This window comes from Dryobates pubescens, chromosome 33, assembly GCF_014839835.1.
Source record: "Dryobates pubescens isolate bDryPub1 chromosome 33, bDryPub1.pri, whole genome shotgun sequence".
Lineage (NCBI taxonomy): Eukaryota > Metazoa > Chordata > Aves > Piciformes > Picidae > Dryobates > Dryobates pubescens.
This window is the reverse complement of record NC_071644.1, coordinates 8,402,904-8,419,573: the sequence shown is the minus strand read 5'-3', so window position 1 is coordinate 8,419,573 and position 16,670 is coordinate 8,402,904. Positions and strand designations below refer to the sequence as shown.

Here is a 16,670-nt window from a genome sequence, read left to right as displayed (position 1 = left end):
GCTGTGGCTTAAGCAGCTTGCCTTTGGCTGGACACGTTTTATCTGCAGCTGGGAGGCGCTGCCAGCCCACCCAGGCTGGCTGATGTCAAGTGGCATCAGATCACACACACCTTGCTGCTTCACCTTATGCAACTGTGCCCTCAGGTCCCAGTCACATCACATAGATAGCACTGAGCACATGTAGAGACGTTTGCACACTGGGGACCAGGCTGGTCTGCTGCGTTCATTAATGTGACCTCCAGAACAGCTCAGACCAGTGGGTTCCACCCAGCAGTTCCTGAACTTTGGCAAGTTCTCTGAGGCAGGAAATGGTTTTTCTGTTAGCAGAGATGGTTTCTGATGTGGTTATCCCTCAGTGAAACACAAGCACTGACAATGGGAACATTGGTTGGTAATGTGGGGCTCCCATAGTCAATCTCAACTTCATGCTCTGGTTTGGATCTCAAAATTGACTTAGTATCATACCACAGGCACTGAAAAATAACCACCCCGAGGAAAGAAAACCCCTTGGACAAACAATCCAAACATTGACGACTATGGACAGTTCCACTACTGCAGATGGTGAGCTAGGCATGGAGAGGACTAATCTAAACCAGACAGGTCTAGGGGAAACAAAAAAAAAAAAAAGAAAGAAAAATATCTAGAGAGACATTGATTATTTTGTAATGTCATTGCCAAAAATAAAGAGGAGCAGCTCTGGGTAGCAAAACAACACAGAGATGCTGTGCAGAAGCTGAGACAATGGTGTGATCTAAGGTGGAGAAGGGTGAAGAGAATCTGGTCTTACCAGTAAAGAATATAGGGGATTTACTTCGAATTTCCTCCAGTTTCTGAAGGAACAAGGCGTTCATTTCCCTCTGCAGGGTGCCTGCTTGCCTCCGAGAAGGTTCAGAGCAGCGCTTGGGGAGCTCGGGGCTTCCGAGGCTTTCTAGGCTGCTGGAGTTGGAGGATACAGAGCCATTGCTGGCTGCAACCAAGTTGACAGTGCTTCCATACTTGCCACCTGATTGGCACTGCCACCGCTGCCGGGAATGAGCCTTTATTCCGGGACATTTAGGTTCAACATTTTTCTTCCCTGGGGTCACAAAAGGCTGAGCGCTCCTTGAGAGGTCATCGGCAGTTCCAGGGCTGCTGCAAGGCTGCAGGTCTGATCTCCTCCTGGGCTGCCCCTTCACAGCCCAGGTGTTTAGCTCTAACCTCTCTTCTCCAGTTATACTGCTATACTGCTCGTGGTGCAGGAGATCTTTAGCAATGGGCCTGGTAGGACGCTCACTCCAACTGCATTCTAGATCTGGGCTTTCTTTGGAGCCAATCATGCACTTCATGCAGTTGGTGGCCACTCCAATCCTACCAGAGCTGTTGATGGCACAGCGTGCAAAGACGCTTTGCTTCTCGCTCTGCTGCTCCTGAAGCCGGACCCTGTTAGACCTCTGCAAGGGCTCACTGAGAGCAGCACCCCCTGCAGCACAGCTTTTGGCCTTATGAGAGCTATGGGCCTTACCTTTCAACCCCTTGCCATGCACCTCCCCGCTGGCACCATCTCGGGGAGCTGGTGACAGGGGGGCACTTTCTGGCTCTTGCTCAAAGCGAGGCTGTGAGGCAGCTTCCACTTCACACTCTTCCCCGGCCCCTTCAGAGCTGTTGTCTTTTGAGTCAAAAGCAATTTCAGGAAAGCCTTTCTTGGTCTTCTTCTGGCTCTTGGTGGGAGCGCTGGCTGTCCTCCTCAAGATGTGGCTGCTAAAGGAATGTTTGCGGTGGAGCTGCCCAGCAGCATGACTGTCCAGAGAGGCCTGCTTTGGATTTCTGAGAAACAGGCCTTTTAGACCTAGAGCTTGTTTGGCCTGGAAAATTAACACAGAAACAAAAAGAGTCCTTAATAGCAAATGCAACTCTGCCTCTGGGCACAGGCACTGACTACCAACGATCAGCTCACACATGCACAGTCTCCTGCCTTGTTCCTGTCAATGGCATGAGAACTAAACCACAAACAGGACAGAGATGAAAGGTGAAAAGCATCAGTAACAGCAGCTCTGCAAAAGTTCCTTTCTTTGGGGTTTTTTCCCCCTTTCAACTATGTTATTAGGCAAAAATTTCAACCAGCCTTATCTCCCTAATTGGTCATCACTTTCTTACTAGCATATAGCTACCCATAACAAACCTGAGATATTGACAAGAAGTTGTTGAAAGCAAAAGAAGGAAATCCTTCAGTCTCCAAGGATGCAGTTCTGGAAGCTGAGAAGCTTCTCAAGGGTGTGCTGAAAGCCACAAAGCTGGGGCTCTTCGCAGCACCACACCTTTCAGGCTCTTTAAGACTGCAGTCAGAGTGCTGCCTTTTTAGCAGTGCACCTTTGGGGGGTGGTTGTGTGCTTCCAGACACAGAGCTCTGTGAGGTCGGGGCCACGTTTCCAACACGCTGTGCACAGCTAAAACACTTCTGCCCCACCAGTTTAATGGTATGCTGCAGAGCCTGGAGGAAATCAGTTCACTGCAGGGATCCAAGGAGAAGTGGAGACTTGCAGATTTGTTGCAAGCTGAAGCCTTTTCTTTTAAGAGTTTATGCTACTTGGAAATGCAGATAAATCATTGGGATCATTTCCTACCATACAACACTTATCCAAAGACACTCATGTATGCTTTCATCACTGAAGGAACACTATAAACAAGTGAAGTTAGTCAGGGTAATAATACAGCACTTCATACACTTCAGTACTTAGGTAAGCATCAAACATAGATATATATATATTCACCATCATAAATCTCCCACCATCATACAGCTGATGTACATTGCAGTGAAACAGAGTTCCAGCATTCCTGTGAACATTCCAGGTGTACTTGCCAACTTTTAAAGCAACAGGGCTGATGCCTGAGAAGGAGCACGTTGGGGTTGCTCTGTGCATAGAGCCCCACACACATAAAGCAGGGAAAGCGGCATTTCCCTCCTAATCTACTTCTCCTTCTTTGTTCCCTTTATTCCCCAGCTAGATGAGCCTCTCTTTAGCAGCTGTAGCATAAAGCATGAATAAAAAGAGAGTACATAATGCCTTGTAAGGAGCCCATGATAAAATGTGATCAGCATCCATGCTTGTTGGCACTTGCTGTCACTTCAATTTCTACCCTGTGATGTCATCTGAGGTCACATTTCTGCAGTGCCAAACAATGGCACAGAAATGTCTCATTTTAATTACAATGCTCTGTCCATCACCTCCAAATATCCAAGGGCATGCTCATGCATCTCAAATTTTGCTTTATAGGACTTAATGAGCAGATATCAGCTTCTCTGTACAGTAAGTCTGGGTTAAAGGCTGCATTTCTGGCTGTGTCCTGCTCAACCTGGCACAGGGGATCAAGGTTTGTTTATCTGACACAAAGCCCAGGAAAGCATTCAGAAAGTCATTTTCATAGCTGACTGAAGTCCACTTACCACATGCCTAGATACAGTGTGAGGAGGAGATAATTAAAGAGGCCTAAAATGGCCTTTAAGACTATATACAGGATAAGATAAACAGGATAGGGATTTATTTTCCCCATCCAAGGCAAAGAAAAAGTAATTTACATATTAATAAAGCTTCTGTGAGAGGCAGACTACTGAACAGTCTGCTTGGATCATTGGGGATTCACTAGAAAGCTTCAAAATGAGAACAGGCATTCGTTACAGGAGTAAAGGGGGGGGAAAAAAAACATTCTGCTCCAACAGAGACAAGTTGGCAAGTACATGAATTTACTGCTGTAAAAATCAGACAATATAAATATTTGCAAAACCCAGAAGAAATTGTCACACACACACACAGACAAAGAACACCCAACAGAAAGGAAAGGAAAGCAAAGCACTGATGGAATGGGTGAGACGCAGTGCAGGGCCCCAGGTGTCATTCCAGCTGGTTTGGTGCATTTTTGTCAAGCTTGCCATTACTGCTTGAATCCATGGAGTGATTCAAGGGTCCAAAGATAGATTTGGTTAACTTAGGAGGAAAAAAAAAAAAAAAAGTTAAAAAGAAAGAAAGAAACCCAAAACCCAACACTAAAGAAAAAAAAGGAGGGGAAAGAGAGCCATTTTGAGGGAGATCCAGAACACGTGCGGTCAGCTGCCAGCCCGGCCTTGCAGGGCTATTTTGCTCTTTACAGCAGAGTTGAAAATCAGCACTTCCCCAGAGGCTTTCCCACAATTTAGCACACAATTCACTGGTAATGTTCTTTTCCATGTGGAAGAAGTGAATTACAGTACATTAGAGAAAAGACAGCAGAGATGGAGACCCAAAGAAGAGAGAAAGGGAGAGTATAGATGGATTTTTATCCTGGATCTGCTTCATACATGGAGGGGGTCTCTGGCCGATCAATGACCCAACAGAACTGACCAAGTCAAATGTTTCATGAGTTGAAGAGCTCAAAATGCCAGTAAGGAGACATTGATGCCAATGGAGCAACTGGTCAGAGACATGCAGGTGTGTGGTGGTGGTCACTACACCTCCCAGAGACGGGAGGGGGTACCTTCAAGGCGTCTAAAAACGCTCTGCTGCTAAAAGTAGACTTTTTTGACATAGAGAAGCCCACTGAAATCACAAACAGACAGAGTAAAGGCAGAATAACAGTGAGGGAGGGGCTCAGAGATAGCACATCGAGAAAACCACAAGAAATTCTTCAATACATTAATAGACTACAGCAGAGATAGAGAAAAGCATCTCCAGGAAATAGTGCAATCTAAAAGAGATTCCAGTTAAGCACACAGGAAGGTGAAAGTAATCTCAGACTCTGATTTAGGAATATCAAACTACTCAGCAGGTGGAATAGCCACATGCAGGAAAAAAACCAAACCAAAACAGGACCTTTTTAGCACATCCTGGGTGCTAGCCTTTAACCTGTGCCAGGCCAAAATGAAACTCAGCTTGGCTGCTCTGTCCTGCTCAGACCAACACCAGCCACCTCTGCCTCAACTAAATCTTCCCAAGCCTTTTGGCCCATAAAACTAAATTCAAACAGATTCTTCATGTTATCACAGGGAGCTTCAGACAGGACTCTAGTCCTGTCAAACTATATACCTGCCAAAAGGTTTTGCATTAGCCAGCCAATGAGCAAAAGCAGCAACTGAGCTGAAAGGTCCAAAGTGATATTCTTTCCTTTTTCCCAGAAACACAAACCAAAGCTCTCCTGGGATTTAGCTCTACTTCACCCTACACAACCCTGGGTTAAAATGGAGCCGTTTAAAAGGCTGTTTTCCTCCCTAAGAATTGGTGTTAATTCCAATTAGAGGAACTCACAATCCCAGCCTGTTCAATGCCTCCTCCTGCTGTCGCCCTGCTGATACTGCAGCTTGCTGCTAAAGCTCAGCCTGTCGCTGCGGGTGGCCACAAACGGCTTTTGAGATGCTCAGGGCACTCTAAGATCCTTGGCTACCTGAATTTCACTGAAAATGACACTGCAGAAGGAACTAAATCCAGTGCACTGCGAGGAAAGAAGCTATCTCCTTTCCAACCTTAGGGAAGGTTTGAAGTTAGAGCTTTGCTTTCAGCTTGGAATCACTCATGGCAATTTAGACACAGCACCCAGGTAGCTGTGGCTCTGTGAAGCACTCTCCTCATAACAGATAAGCAATGAGAACAACTGCAACAACTATTACAAGGATCATTTGTCCTCTGCATTTTAAATGCTGTTACAGAAAAACCCCAAAGCAAATTACCCTAAAGGATTTCATTCCATTTAAAATGCAAAAGCCTCAGGCAGGCAGAGCCTTTCCAGGGCAAGCTTTGCAGGCAGCAAGCACTCGTGGCTGAGGTGTGTAAGCTTTTGTTCAGCAAGGTGCACTCAGGGCACTGGACACAGCCTGCCTCTAGATCAATGTGTCCATGCTGCAGTGAAATAACCTTTCCCTCTGGCTCCCTCATGCAGCACTGCAACAATCTCTTGCTATCCCTGTCCCTGTGACTTGCCTTTATCTCCATGCACAGTAAGAAAGCTCTCAGGCTACCACAACCACCCAGAGATGAGGTTTACTCTAGCATAGACCTTCACCCACTGGCCTTCCCTCATGGGATACAAACTCCTGCCAGCTCATTTCTGCATGCCAGTGGTGTTTCACAGGGCAGGCACTCACCTTACCACAGATGTCATTAATAGCCACATGAACAAAGATGGATGCCTCTTCTATACCTTCCAGGTACACGTGGCGGTAACCTGAAACAGAGTGAGCACAGCGGTCAAGGAGCTGAAACAGGATGGGAAGAGCATCTAGAGACTTCCCTTTTGTAAACAGCAAAAGAAGTGACTCTGGTTTGCCCCAGCTCCTGCTCACAACGAGCACCCAGGCTCATGCATGACCTCACCACACTCAGTTACCCAAAGGTCACACCACTGACAAACCTAACAGCCATTTCTTGTCTCTTAGGACAGGCTGCCCAGGACAGGGGTGGAGTCCCCATCCCTGGAGGTGCTCAAAATACCTCTGGCCATGGCACTTGGGGACATGGTTTAGTGGCCATGGTGGTGTTGGGTTGATGGTTGGACCTGATCTTAGAGGGCTTTTCCAACTGCAACAACTCTATGATTGAGCCTCCCCGCTTCTGCCTTACCTGGCAGCATGCTGCTGAAGGCTATGGTCCTCTGCCCGATGAAGTCACGCCCGATGGGGTCATGATCCCACACCAGGAACCGGACCAGGGCGATCTCTGGCATGTGCACCGTGAACACCAACGTTTCCTCCCACATGGGGTTAAAACCTGGGGGTGAAGGAGTCAGCTGTTGGATATTTTGTTCACAAGGAACAAGAAGGAAGGCTGCCCACGTGAGGAATGCCTGCACTGCAACGTCATTCCAGCCTTCCTAAGAGCAGGATCATTGTTCCTGGAAAATTCTGCACTCCCACTCGCTCCAGCAGGAGACACAACAGCAAAAGACTTTCCAAGAAACAGAGCTGGATTCTACTTAAATTTAGGCCTCCTTTCAGCAGGACAATCTGACTTTCTTTTGACCACAGCAAGCTCAAAATGCCCTTCTCTCACACAGAGTGAGAAGCCAGACATGACTGATTAAAATCAAGAACACTTAAATCAATGTTTTGGTGCTTAGTCATAATAGGCTCCAAATTTCATCTACTCAGATCTTTATGAGCAAAACCTGCATGGAAGAGGATGTTTCAGCTATGAAAACCCTGAACCCCACAAAACCTTACCATTGTCATCAACTACTCTGGTTTGTTCTTTGAAGCAGTCGACAGGCAAGCCTATAACTTCTACTTCAACAAAAGGATCTATGATCTGGAAAGCAGAAAGGAACAGAGATTGAAAAGAGAGAGTGACAAAGATGAAATTCAGGCACATGGCATTGTTGTCATAATTAGGCATTTTAAACACCATCTAACTTCCTGTAGCTTTCCCAGGGCTTTTATTTCTGAGGGCAGGTTTCTGGAGTGTGGATACCTGACCTAGCTCAGACACTGAGAGCAACCAAATCAGGGAGCACAGGAAATTGGATAGGATGAGCCAGGCTACAAGTGCTTAGCTGGAGGTTAAACTTGCTCTTGTTCAGGGTAGTTTAGGGTACCTAACTGTAAATTTGGTACCTGGACAGCCTGGGTGCACGTTGTTTCTTAAGATTATTTAGGCATTTTCTTTTGAGAGTGTTTATTTTCAATGCTTATTAGAGTGTTTATTTTGGCTCCTGACATGGGGAGTAAGTTCATACCAGTTTGAACAATCACTGATTTTCTCTCACCTCTCCTCTGTCTCCCAGCATGGAATCACGAGGTTTGGGGAGCTGCTGACCACTGATAATTCTTAGAACCAGCTGTTTCTTCAGCTGACCAGGCAGAGGGTCTTCAGAATTTGGGTTAAAGACACCTGTAAGAATGAGAAGTGACAGGATGGGAAAGACATGCCCTTTTGGGGGTGACTTCAGCTACAGAAACCTTCTGGCTGATTTGCTTTAGCATCAAAAAAGCAATTGTAAACCAGCTGTAACAAGGATCCACACCCACTCATCTCAGGCAAGAAGTGATCCACTTTGTTTTGCTGCTTTCCTTACCTTGACACATGCAGTTTGGTTTGAGGACGTAGCCACAATTCCCATTGGCACTAAATTTGGCCCGGTTCAGCTGCAGCATTCTCCCCTCAGATTGGTAGTTTAGTGCAACTGTGTGGAAACACAAGAGGTGACACCACACACTGAGCAGGCTAACAGCATCCTGGTTTGTAGGACCCAAAGGAAGGACACCTAAATACATCTGATTTCTTGGATGAAAAACCCTCCAGTTCCATGAAAAAGAATTCTCTTATCTAACATCCATCACATTTTCAGGAAGAGAAGGTCTCCAAAGGAGCCCTCTTGCATCCCAGGAGTTAATTTATTTCCATTTATCAGACCACTACCTGCATGTAAAACACCTGTTGGAGGCAATCTATCAAGGTAACAACATAGTAACACCAAGGATGCAACTGTTGGTACAGTTGGGAGAGCAGACAACTCAAGAGTATTTTAAGGGATGATTCCAGAGCTCCTGTTTAAAATATCCCTCCAAAAATAAACCAAACCCAAACAGGTTTTCTTTCTGCTCACCAAGCTGGCAGCCAGCATTCCAGAAGGGCTGGGGGTTGTAGTTGCTGGAGTCCACACGGTACGAGGAGGGGTAGATGCGGGACAGCTGATGCTGGTTGAAACGCAGATACTGGGCTGGCTTCTGCTGCAGGATCTGGTGGGCTTTTGTTTCACTGAAAGATGAAACTTGCCAGCTGGAAGAGACTACAACAGAGAGAAGATGATGATTCTCCTTATTTATTGCTTTCTTATCTTGGTAAAGCATTTAAAACTCCATAGCACTGGTTCCTCATCACTATCAAGCATCATTTGAATGCATCCCGCTCAGAGGGAACCACACTTTCCTTCCCTGACAGCAAAACCACTGTGCTCAGTGGAGGAAGCTGAGTATCATGAATGATGTGAAGCCTCAGTAAGAAGTTCAAATCAAACAGAATCAAGCAGCCACCCAGCTTCTGATAAGACGACATGCAAGAGCAGAAACCTTTACATTTCTTTGTACTGCAATCACTTTCAGCATTCCAGTTCGACCTACTTTCAGTTTCAACATCCTGGATGCCAACAGACTTGGTGTATTTCACCAGGTCAGAGAGTGCCCTGGACAGCTTCATTGTCTTCTTCTGTCGGTTTATCCTAGAAAGATAAAACAAATTCATTTCCCACACTTACTGACTCCACTTCCTCTTTCACAGTTAAAATAAAGAAGTAAATAATCAGTCAGGGTAAAGAAATCTACCAAGGTTTTCTTCCACCAAGGAGGTACTTCAGAGTTTTGTATCACACGGAGCCTCACTGTCAAAGCAGAGATGATGTGGAACCAACACACAGAACAAGTTCTGCTCTTGCATGTTAATTGCAGCCATAAGTATTCACCTACAAAGACCTGGTGGGGAGGACTCTAAATTGCTTTGACCAAGGAGTGGCATATCTTTTCACATCTATATTCACTATTCAAGTCAAGTGCCAACAAAAAAACCCCAAACTTCTGAATCCCAAAGAAGCAGTAAGAAAGTAATGCTCTGATCCTCCTCATTTGCTTCAGGTTATCACTCACAGCCTATCTACCAACCTCCCAAAGCAAGCTCCAAAGTGTTCTGGAAAGCTCCTTGACCTCATTTCTTATGTTTGAAGCCTGAAGCTTGGGCAATCATCCTGCAAAGGATCTTTGATGTCAGGATGTTTGAAGAGACAATTTCAAAAGAAAAATCTCAATGATCACCTGAATGTTGATCCAACTTCATTTGGAAAATAATAAAACTATGAAAAGCAATCAGCTGGGGAGCTGAGCCACTGCAGATCCACCCTAATGGATTCACTGGGCCACCAGTCAAGCAGCCACGATGTCAGCTGGGTGGGGTGGAAAGAGCTCAACACACAAGCAAGGTGCACTGTACTTTGCTAATTAGCCTCAATGGCACCAAGAGATCATTCTGATGATTCTGTGGCAGACCTCAGCTCTAATTTTATACCAGGCTCTTGTCAGATGCCTGCAGCCTTCAAACACCTTCTAGACCTGGAGCACATCTACTGAGGAGGTACATTTATGTAAGGACCTTTTTTAGAAACAGGGCTGCTAACAAACCTGCTGTAATGCACAGAGCTCCTGGCTACATTTCCTTGAGAATCTGAATCATCTTCACCCTCTTCCAGACTTGTTGCCTTCTTCAATTTGCTTCCTTTTTTCTGTGCCACAAGGAAATAAAACCATAACATCATCAGTGGCTGAAGGAGGCAGCTGGAGCAGCTGGATACATTTCTGCTTTGTTATGCCAATGTTACTTACAGAAAATGGGGAGTGACAGCTTTTGTAATAGTCAGTACTGCAGAATGACAGGCAGGCACTGGGGGAAGGCTCAGAGTTTTTATAAAGGCTCAGACCTTTTTTTAATCAAGGAATCAAAAATCCTCAGCTAAAAGGTGCAAATTAATTTCTTTTCCTTTTCTTTTCTCAGATTAGATCTTGGATGCTTCCAGACCTCGATGTAAATGGAAGCTATCTGTTGTTATGTACAGCTCTACCCAGATATCCAGCCTGTCTATTCAGTGAACAGTCTGATGATGACAGACATTTCAATTATGATATTCCTCTCCACCATGTGCCAAGAAAAAACTCACCCAAGGAAACAATATTCAGTGCAGAAGAGCTCTCCAGAGCAGCTCACCTTGCGCTTAGAGAAGCTGCCCATCAGCGACCGGCTGGGCCTTTTGGTGCTGCTGAACTCCTCCCCAGACTCCACATCATCCTCAACCTTACTCTAAAGCAACCAAACAGAAAGAATAATGGAGCAGACCTACAGACAGCTCAGGTGAGCATCATCAGAAAGAGTTTGGGAAGCAAGAAATATTAAAGTGGACTGAGGAAATACAGACCAGGAGGTAGTTAAGGTTCCCTCCCTGGAGATATTCAAGGTCAGGCTGGACAAGGCTCTGAGCAACCTGATGTCCCTGCTGATTGCAGGGGGTTGGACTGGATGACCTTTGGAGGTCCCTTCCAATCCAAACCATTTTAAAGCCATAGCTGAAGAGGACTTGCTTCTGGCAATTACAGAGGTTAACCAGGATATTCCATGGTAAGAAAGGGATACAAATCCTGTAACCTGCAACCCTGAAAGTGCTCAGTGGTGCACCTGGCTTTAAACAGTTGCATTGCTGACTAACAAAGGCAGACCACTCTGGTCATCACCTGTGCCAAAGGACTCCTGAAGCCTTAGTGGATCTTACAGGGGTAACTGTCACTTACAGCAATGTAAAATGTGAGGCTTAAAAGTCCACACATCATGCTGCAGAGAGTTTGGGGAAGGCAGTTTGAAGTTCTCACCTAGGTTGAAACCCTGACTCATGAAGAGTAGTCTGTGGGCTGAGAGCACAGTTTTATAAATAAGCATTAATACAAAATTAAATTACCAATATAAATGCATAGAACATTGGGAACTGGGGGGGAGGGGGAGAAGCCCAACTTTAGTAAGCACTTTTTAGAATAGAAAAAAACCCCAACTCTGTTGAAAAGTCATTTCATGTGTGCATTTCATGCTCCAATTGCTGTGGGAGCCAGAAAAAAAATCTTTGTGTAGCTGACAGGGATATTCACCTGGCATCACCATTAACTGAAGGAGCTCAGCTCTGAAGCTGATTTATTCAGCAAGCCAACAAAACACCCCACATGGAAATGCTAAACACCTCTTTTTTCTGCAGTCACTGGAGAAAGTCGTTGGACTTGGGAGAAAGAGGTGGAAGGCCTCTCAGTTTGTGTGTGGCAGGACTGCCAGAGTCCATTACTCATCTGCAATTGCAGCCATCCCTCTGCATCAAGTGTGAATCAAAGCCAGCTACAATTAAGAGCTCATTAGCAGGAAGTTAAAAAGCAGCTCCTTCCAGATGGATACAATGCAGTAGGAATTCTTCCTCAGAACAGAGCTTTTACCTTTTAACACAAGGTATTAATAAGATGTCATGGCCAAATATTACAGAAAGCATTACAGAAGGGAACTTGTTTTCTTACCTATGGAAACAGCCAAAGGGTCAGGGAGGTGAGGCAAGAACAGAAAACATGGCTTCAAGACCCCAGTTAAACCAAAACCTGACCTGGGGCATGAATTTGGATTTCCCACATCCCAGGTGGAAGTTTTGCCTCTCTGGTTATTCCTCAGTTGCATTGGCCCAGTTAACCCAGACTGGGGATGGTGACCTATGGGCAAATAGAGTCCAGAGAACTGATCCTGTGACTCACACTACCTTGCTTGAAGGAAGTGCTGAGCATTCCTTAGCTCATTCTGTAGCTGCTATGGCAGCTGCAGACACCTCAGGTAAACTGAGCTATCTTTACTGGGGACTCTCACAACAGATTTAGAAGCCCAGCTTAAGACATCAACCACCAGAAGCAGCAGCGTCAGTATAAAACAATAGTACTATGTAGCTACAGAGGTAAACAAACCAGCAAGCAAGACTAGGGGGAAGTGAAGCATAATAAATCATGTTCACCTTCTTACTGTCTGATTTGAGCCCAGCCTTTCCTGAGGATGGCAGCGTGGCAACTGTAAAATTGTTTGGATCCTCACAGTCACGGATTTTGGATTCTTTTATCAGAGAGTCAAGCTTCTTCTTTGCTATATTCTCCACTCTTTTCCTGTTACTAGAAGCCTACAAACAAAACAGAATCATTAAAGTTGGTAAGGATGGAAAAAAAAAAGTCTTACTAATTGCAGCCAGGATGAATGCAGACTGAAATGATGTAGGTGAGAACAAAAGGAAACAAAAAAGTTCTTCCTTTTCATAGTGTGAAGCCATTACCTGCAGCTCAGGATCAGACTTGGGGTAAGGTGAGGAAGCAAGGGAAATAAAAACAGAACTCCAGAGTTTTCTTTTCTATCCATGAGGCACAAATTCCCCATCCTAGGTCTTTTAAGAGGTGACAGATTGTGTTTCCTCAGTAGGCCTTAAGAATTCCCAGTTAAATTTCTCATGAAACAAGCTAGGATTTTCTGGGCTCTTCAAAATCTGGCTTGGAAAGCAAACCAGGCTCAGGAAACGTGGGGCTTAAAGCATTAGCAAAGCTCCCAGCAAACTGAACTGTTAGTAACAAAGACAATGAGGTCAGCAAAGCAATGCCTGCTGAGCCTTCAGTCAGGGTAATACACCTAGCCAGAAGATATTACTACTCATCTTAGTTATGGAAGATGACACTTCCCTTACTGACATCAATTGCTCCATCCATTTCATGAAAGAAAAATAAACATTATCTGACACCCCTTCATAAATAGCTCATGTGTGGGCAAGGGGAGGGGCTTTTGACAGGGCCTTGGAGTGACAGGATGAGGGACAATGGATTGAAGTTTGAGGAGGGCAGATTGAGACTGGAGATTAGGAAGAAATTCTTTGCAGTGAGAGTGGTGAGACACTGGAACAGGTTGCCAAGGGAGGTTTGTGGATGCCTCCTCCCTGGAGCTGGCTCAAAGTCAGGTTAGATGAAGTCTTTAGCACCCTGGGCTAGTGGGAGGTGTCCCTGCCCATGGCAGGGTGTTGGAACTGGATGAGCTTTAAGGTCCCTTCCAACCCAACCCATGACCATGAGAGACATTTCTGCCCTGCTTTTGCTTTCAACTCATTTTCTCCCTGTTCAAAAAGGCCAGGTCTTGAGACCAGACCTGATCCTACATAGGTGGAAAGCCAGCAGGACTGAACTGCAGCATCCCTGGGTGTACAATACCTTCCCCTTGGAAAAGCTGCATCATGTAACAAGAAACTGTCACAAACCATGAAGAATGAAACCACTGCAATATTTTAAAGCTGAGGTCTGCAAAGTGATATGCTAAAACACAGTCATCAAGAGACAAATAAACACATTCTTTTCCCCCTTTGGTAGATTTATTCATAAAGAAGTTTCTCATTTAGTTTTAGATAAAAAGAATCAAAATCCATAATGCAAAATGAAGAAACAGCCTGAGGGAGAGGGGACTGAAAATGGAATCTCTCTCCAAGGCAATCTAGTTTATATTTTTAAATGGTTTTGCTGTGTATTTTACAGCTTCCCTAAGATAAAATGTCACTTGCCAGAAGATTAAAGTGACAGAAAAAATTAACTTCTAAACCAGATATAGAACTAAGGGATTTTCAGAATGAAGCAGGATTAAAATATCTCCCTTTTTAACAGCTCCTTGCAGCAAAAAACAACTAAACCCAGCATCCAACAAACCAAAGAGACACTTGAGGGAAAGAAATCTATGATGCAATAAAGAATCTTGAAATAGAAAATTAAAAGGCTGAAAAATAACCACTAAAGGTGGTGCTGCCTAGCATGCACTTTTGTCAGATCTCTCCCTGGGAAGGTTTAGAACCTAAAAGACTTGTGATGAATCCTAAAGACTGGGCCACATCCAGGTTCCAGAGATGGTTTGTTCTCACTGGGATGGGAAAACTGAAGAGACATTTCCATTCAAATGCTCACTTAACTTACATCTCCATTCATTATTTTACAGTCATCATCAATCTCATCAGCACTGTCCTCATCAGAAACTTCACCTTCCTCTGCATCATCGCTGATGTTGGCTGGAAGTTTCTTCCCCTAGAAGGTAAAATGATTACACAGGAAAGTTAGCAGGCAGCAGGCAGCTCTAGCAGGCAGCAGGCAGCTCTAGCAGGCAGCAGGCAGCTCTAGCAGGCAGCAGGCAGCTCTAGCAGGCAGCAGGCAGCTCTAGCAGGCAGCAGGCAGCTCTAGCAGGCAGCAGGCAGCTCTAGCAGGCAGCTCTTGCTAGCACACATTTCAAAACTAACCCAATAAAAGCATTCAAAGCATGCAGGCAGATTCTTATTGGCTGAGATGCATTTGTTCAGAACCTCAAGTACCAGGTTCCTAAAGACTGCTTCTTGTAAAATGATTTCAGCCAGGGTCTAAGTGATAACTGGGCAGAAATCATAACCATCACAAACCAGAAGAGGGATGGAACAAACAAAGCAAGCTTTTACCTTAACCAGTATCTTTCCTTTAAGACTTGCTGGGGAAGGGAGCTTGGTAGAATCATCGTAGTGCACAGAAGTCAGATCCAGCTTGTCTCCCAGGATTTCTGTGAGATACTGAGCCATCTTCTTCTGCTGAACAACACTGCAGTGGTTCTCAATTGACAGGATAACAGGATACCTGGCAAAGCCAAAAGCAAGGAGCATCAGCTGGGAATTCAGCTTTTATTGCACTTAGAGCATGAAGGTTATTACTGTCTGAGCTGTTCCTGTCACAGGCATCACCAGCAATGACATCCACAGGGGTGAGAGGCATCTGTCTGGGCACAGGACTCATACCCCAACACTCACTCCAGACTGAATGCTCCATTTTCTGACAGCCAAAGGATAATTAAACTTCTGCAATCTGGTCTGAGACATTCTTTCCCAGAGCTCAATTTTCTTCTACTCTACTCAGTCTGACCTGCAATTCCTATCAAAGAGATTCCACAAGCCAGTCATAAGGAAAACTAAGTAGCCAGGACCTTCAGCTCTCCTCTCCCATCAGTGCTTCTGCCCTTCTGTACTCTCAGAGGTTCCAAGGACTGAAAAGATTGCAAGGGCTCCTTAGCTTTACATTCCCACTTCCAACACCCAAATGATAAACCTACTGTCTAGGCTTATTAAGCTATTAATGAGGGGCTGGTGCCATACCAAAGGACCCTGAAGATGGGTTTCTGTTTAGAGCTGATGCATTTTTAGGGTGAACACAGAAGCCAGTACACAGTGCAGTTTGGTAGGGCTAAAGTAAGAGGGATTCATTAATTTTAAACTAATTATGAATAAAAAGATGCCTATGCTAACATCTGGCCCTCATTAGCTTCTCATCAGGAAAAATGAGGCTTTCAGCTAGACAATGCCTGCAGGACAAAGCTTTCCCAGTTGCTGACTATAGTTAAATTCCCAGCTTTGCCTGGAGCTAGTTCCCTAGCTGGATTTGTAGGCTACTAATAGGTATGCCTGCAGTCTGGCCTGGGAAAGAAAACAACTGCAAGCCTAAAATATATTTTGTTCAGTGCCAAACTCTGACCCTGAGCATCAACACCTAGCAAAAAAAACCCCACCACAAATAAGAAGTTGTAAGATGGTCCCAGTTAACCCTGTAAAGCTTTTAAGAACCACAAGGAGTGCCAAAGCATTGCTATGCATTCTGCTGGCCAGCTGGCCTGTGATTTATTCATCATGTTTTCAGGCAGATCCAGAAGTTTCAGGCTGACAACCAGTTTATCTGGGCTGAAACTTCAGAGCAAGTTTAGCTTTATTAATGAAGGCAGATGGACAGCTTTGGAGAAGCTTCTGGAGCACTTTTACAGAGATATTAATTTCTCTTAATTTAAAAAGTAGATTGTCCCACACATCTTGGCTCTTGGGAGGAGGAGAGGGCTGCCAAGGTATACTAAACATCCCATTGTGTGATTCTGATTTCCTGAGCACTGTACAGGTAGGGAGGAGAACCTATTTCTCTTGAACAGCCTGCGGCTTTGTGTCCCTTTGCTGCCTGACTTGCTTCCTATCCTGTCCCTCACCATCCCTGGAGTACACATCCAGAGAGACAAGTGGGGAAAAGGTCAGCCATTCACTGCCCAAACATGTTGGTCCTCTGGTCTTCTACAGGTGGGATAAAAGCAGCTCCACAACTATGTACAGAATCCTGCCCCTAC

At 45.1% G+C, this 16,670-nt stretch overlaps 1 protein-coding gene across 7 annotated transcripts in view; it reads right to left on the bottom strand.

Moving 5' to 3' along the window:
* The window catches only part of PLCH2 (phospholipase C eta 2), a 74,340-nt gene that overhangs the window by 6,105 nt on the left and 51,565 nt on the right, over positions 1–16,670 (bottom strand). For 5 of the 7 annotated variants that reach the window (XM_054175954.1, XM_054175956.1, XM_054175955.1 and 2 more), the window contains exons 9-21: positions 14,980–15,151; positions 14,471–14,578; positions 12,499–12,657; positions 10,683–10,775; positions 10,103–10,203; positions 9,056–9,153; positions 8,542–8,724; positions 8,011–8,118; positions 7,702–7,826; positions 7,160–7,244; positions 6,561–6,707; positions 6,086–6,165; positions 1,502–1,841 (exon numbers count right to left, since the gene is read on the bottom strand). In XM_054175954.1, the coding sequence (XP_054031929.1) occupies positions 1,502–1,841; positions 6,086–6,165; positions 6,561–6,707; positions 7,160–7,244; positions 7,702–7,826; positions 8,011–8,118; positions 8,542–8,724; positions 9,056–9,153; positions 10,103–10,203; positions 10,683–10,775; positions 12,499–12,657; positions 14,471–14,578; positions 14,980–15,151 (1,799 nt within the window). Of the gene's footprint in view, positions 1–787; positions 1,842–6,085; positions 6,166–6,560; positions 6,708–7,159; positions 7,245–7,701; positions 7,827–8,010; positions 8,119–8,541; positions 8,725–9,055; positions 9,154–10,102; positions 10,204–10,682; positions 10,776–12,498; positions 12,658–14,470; positions 14,579–14,979; positions 15,152–16,670 lie in introns of all 7 variants that reach the window. The other 2 variants (XM_054175959.1, XM_054175958.1) reach the window with 1 other exon arrangement.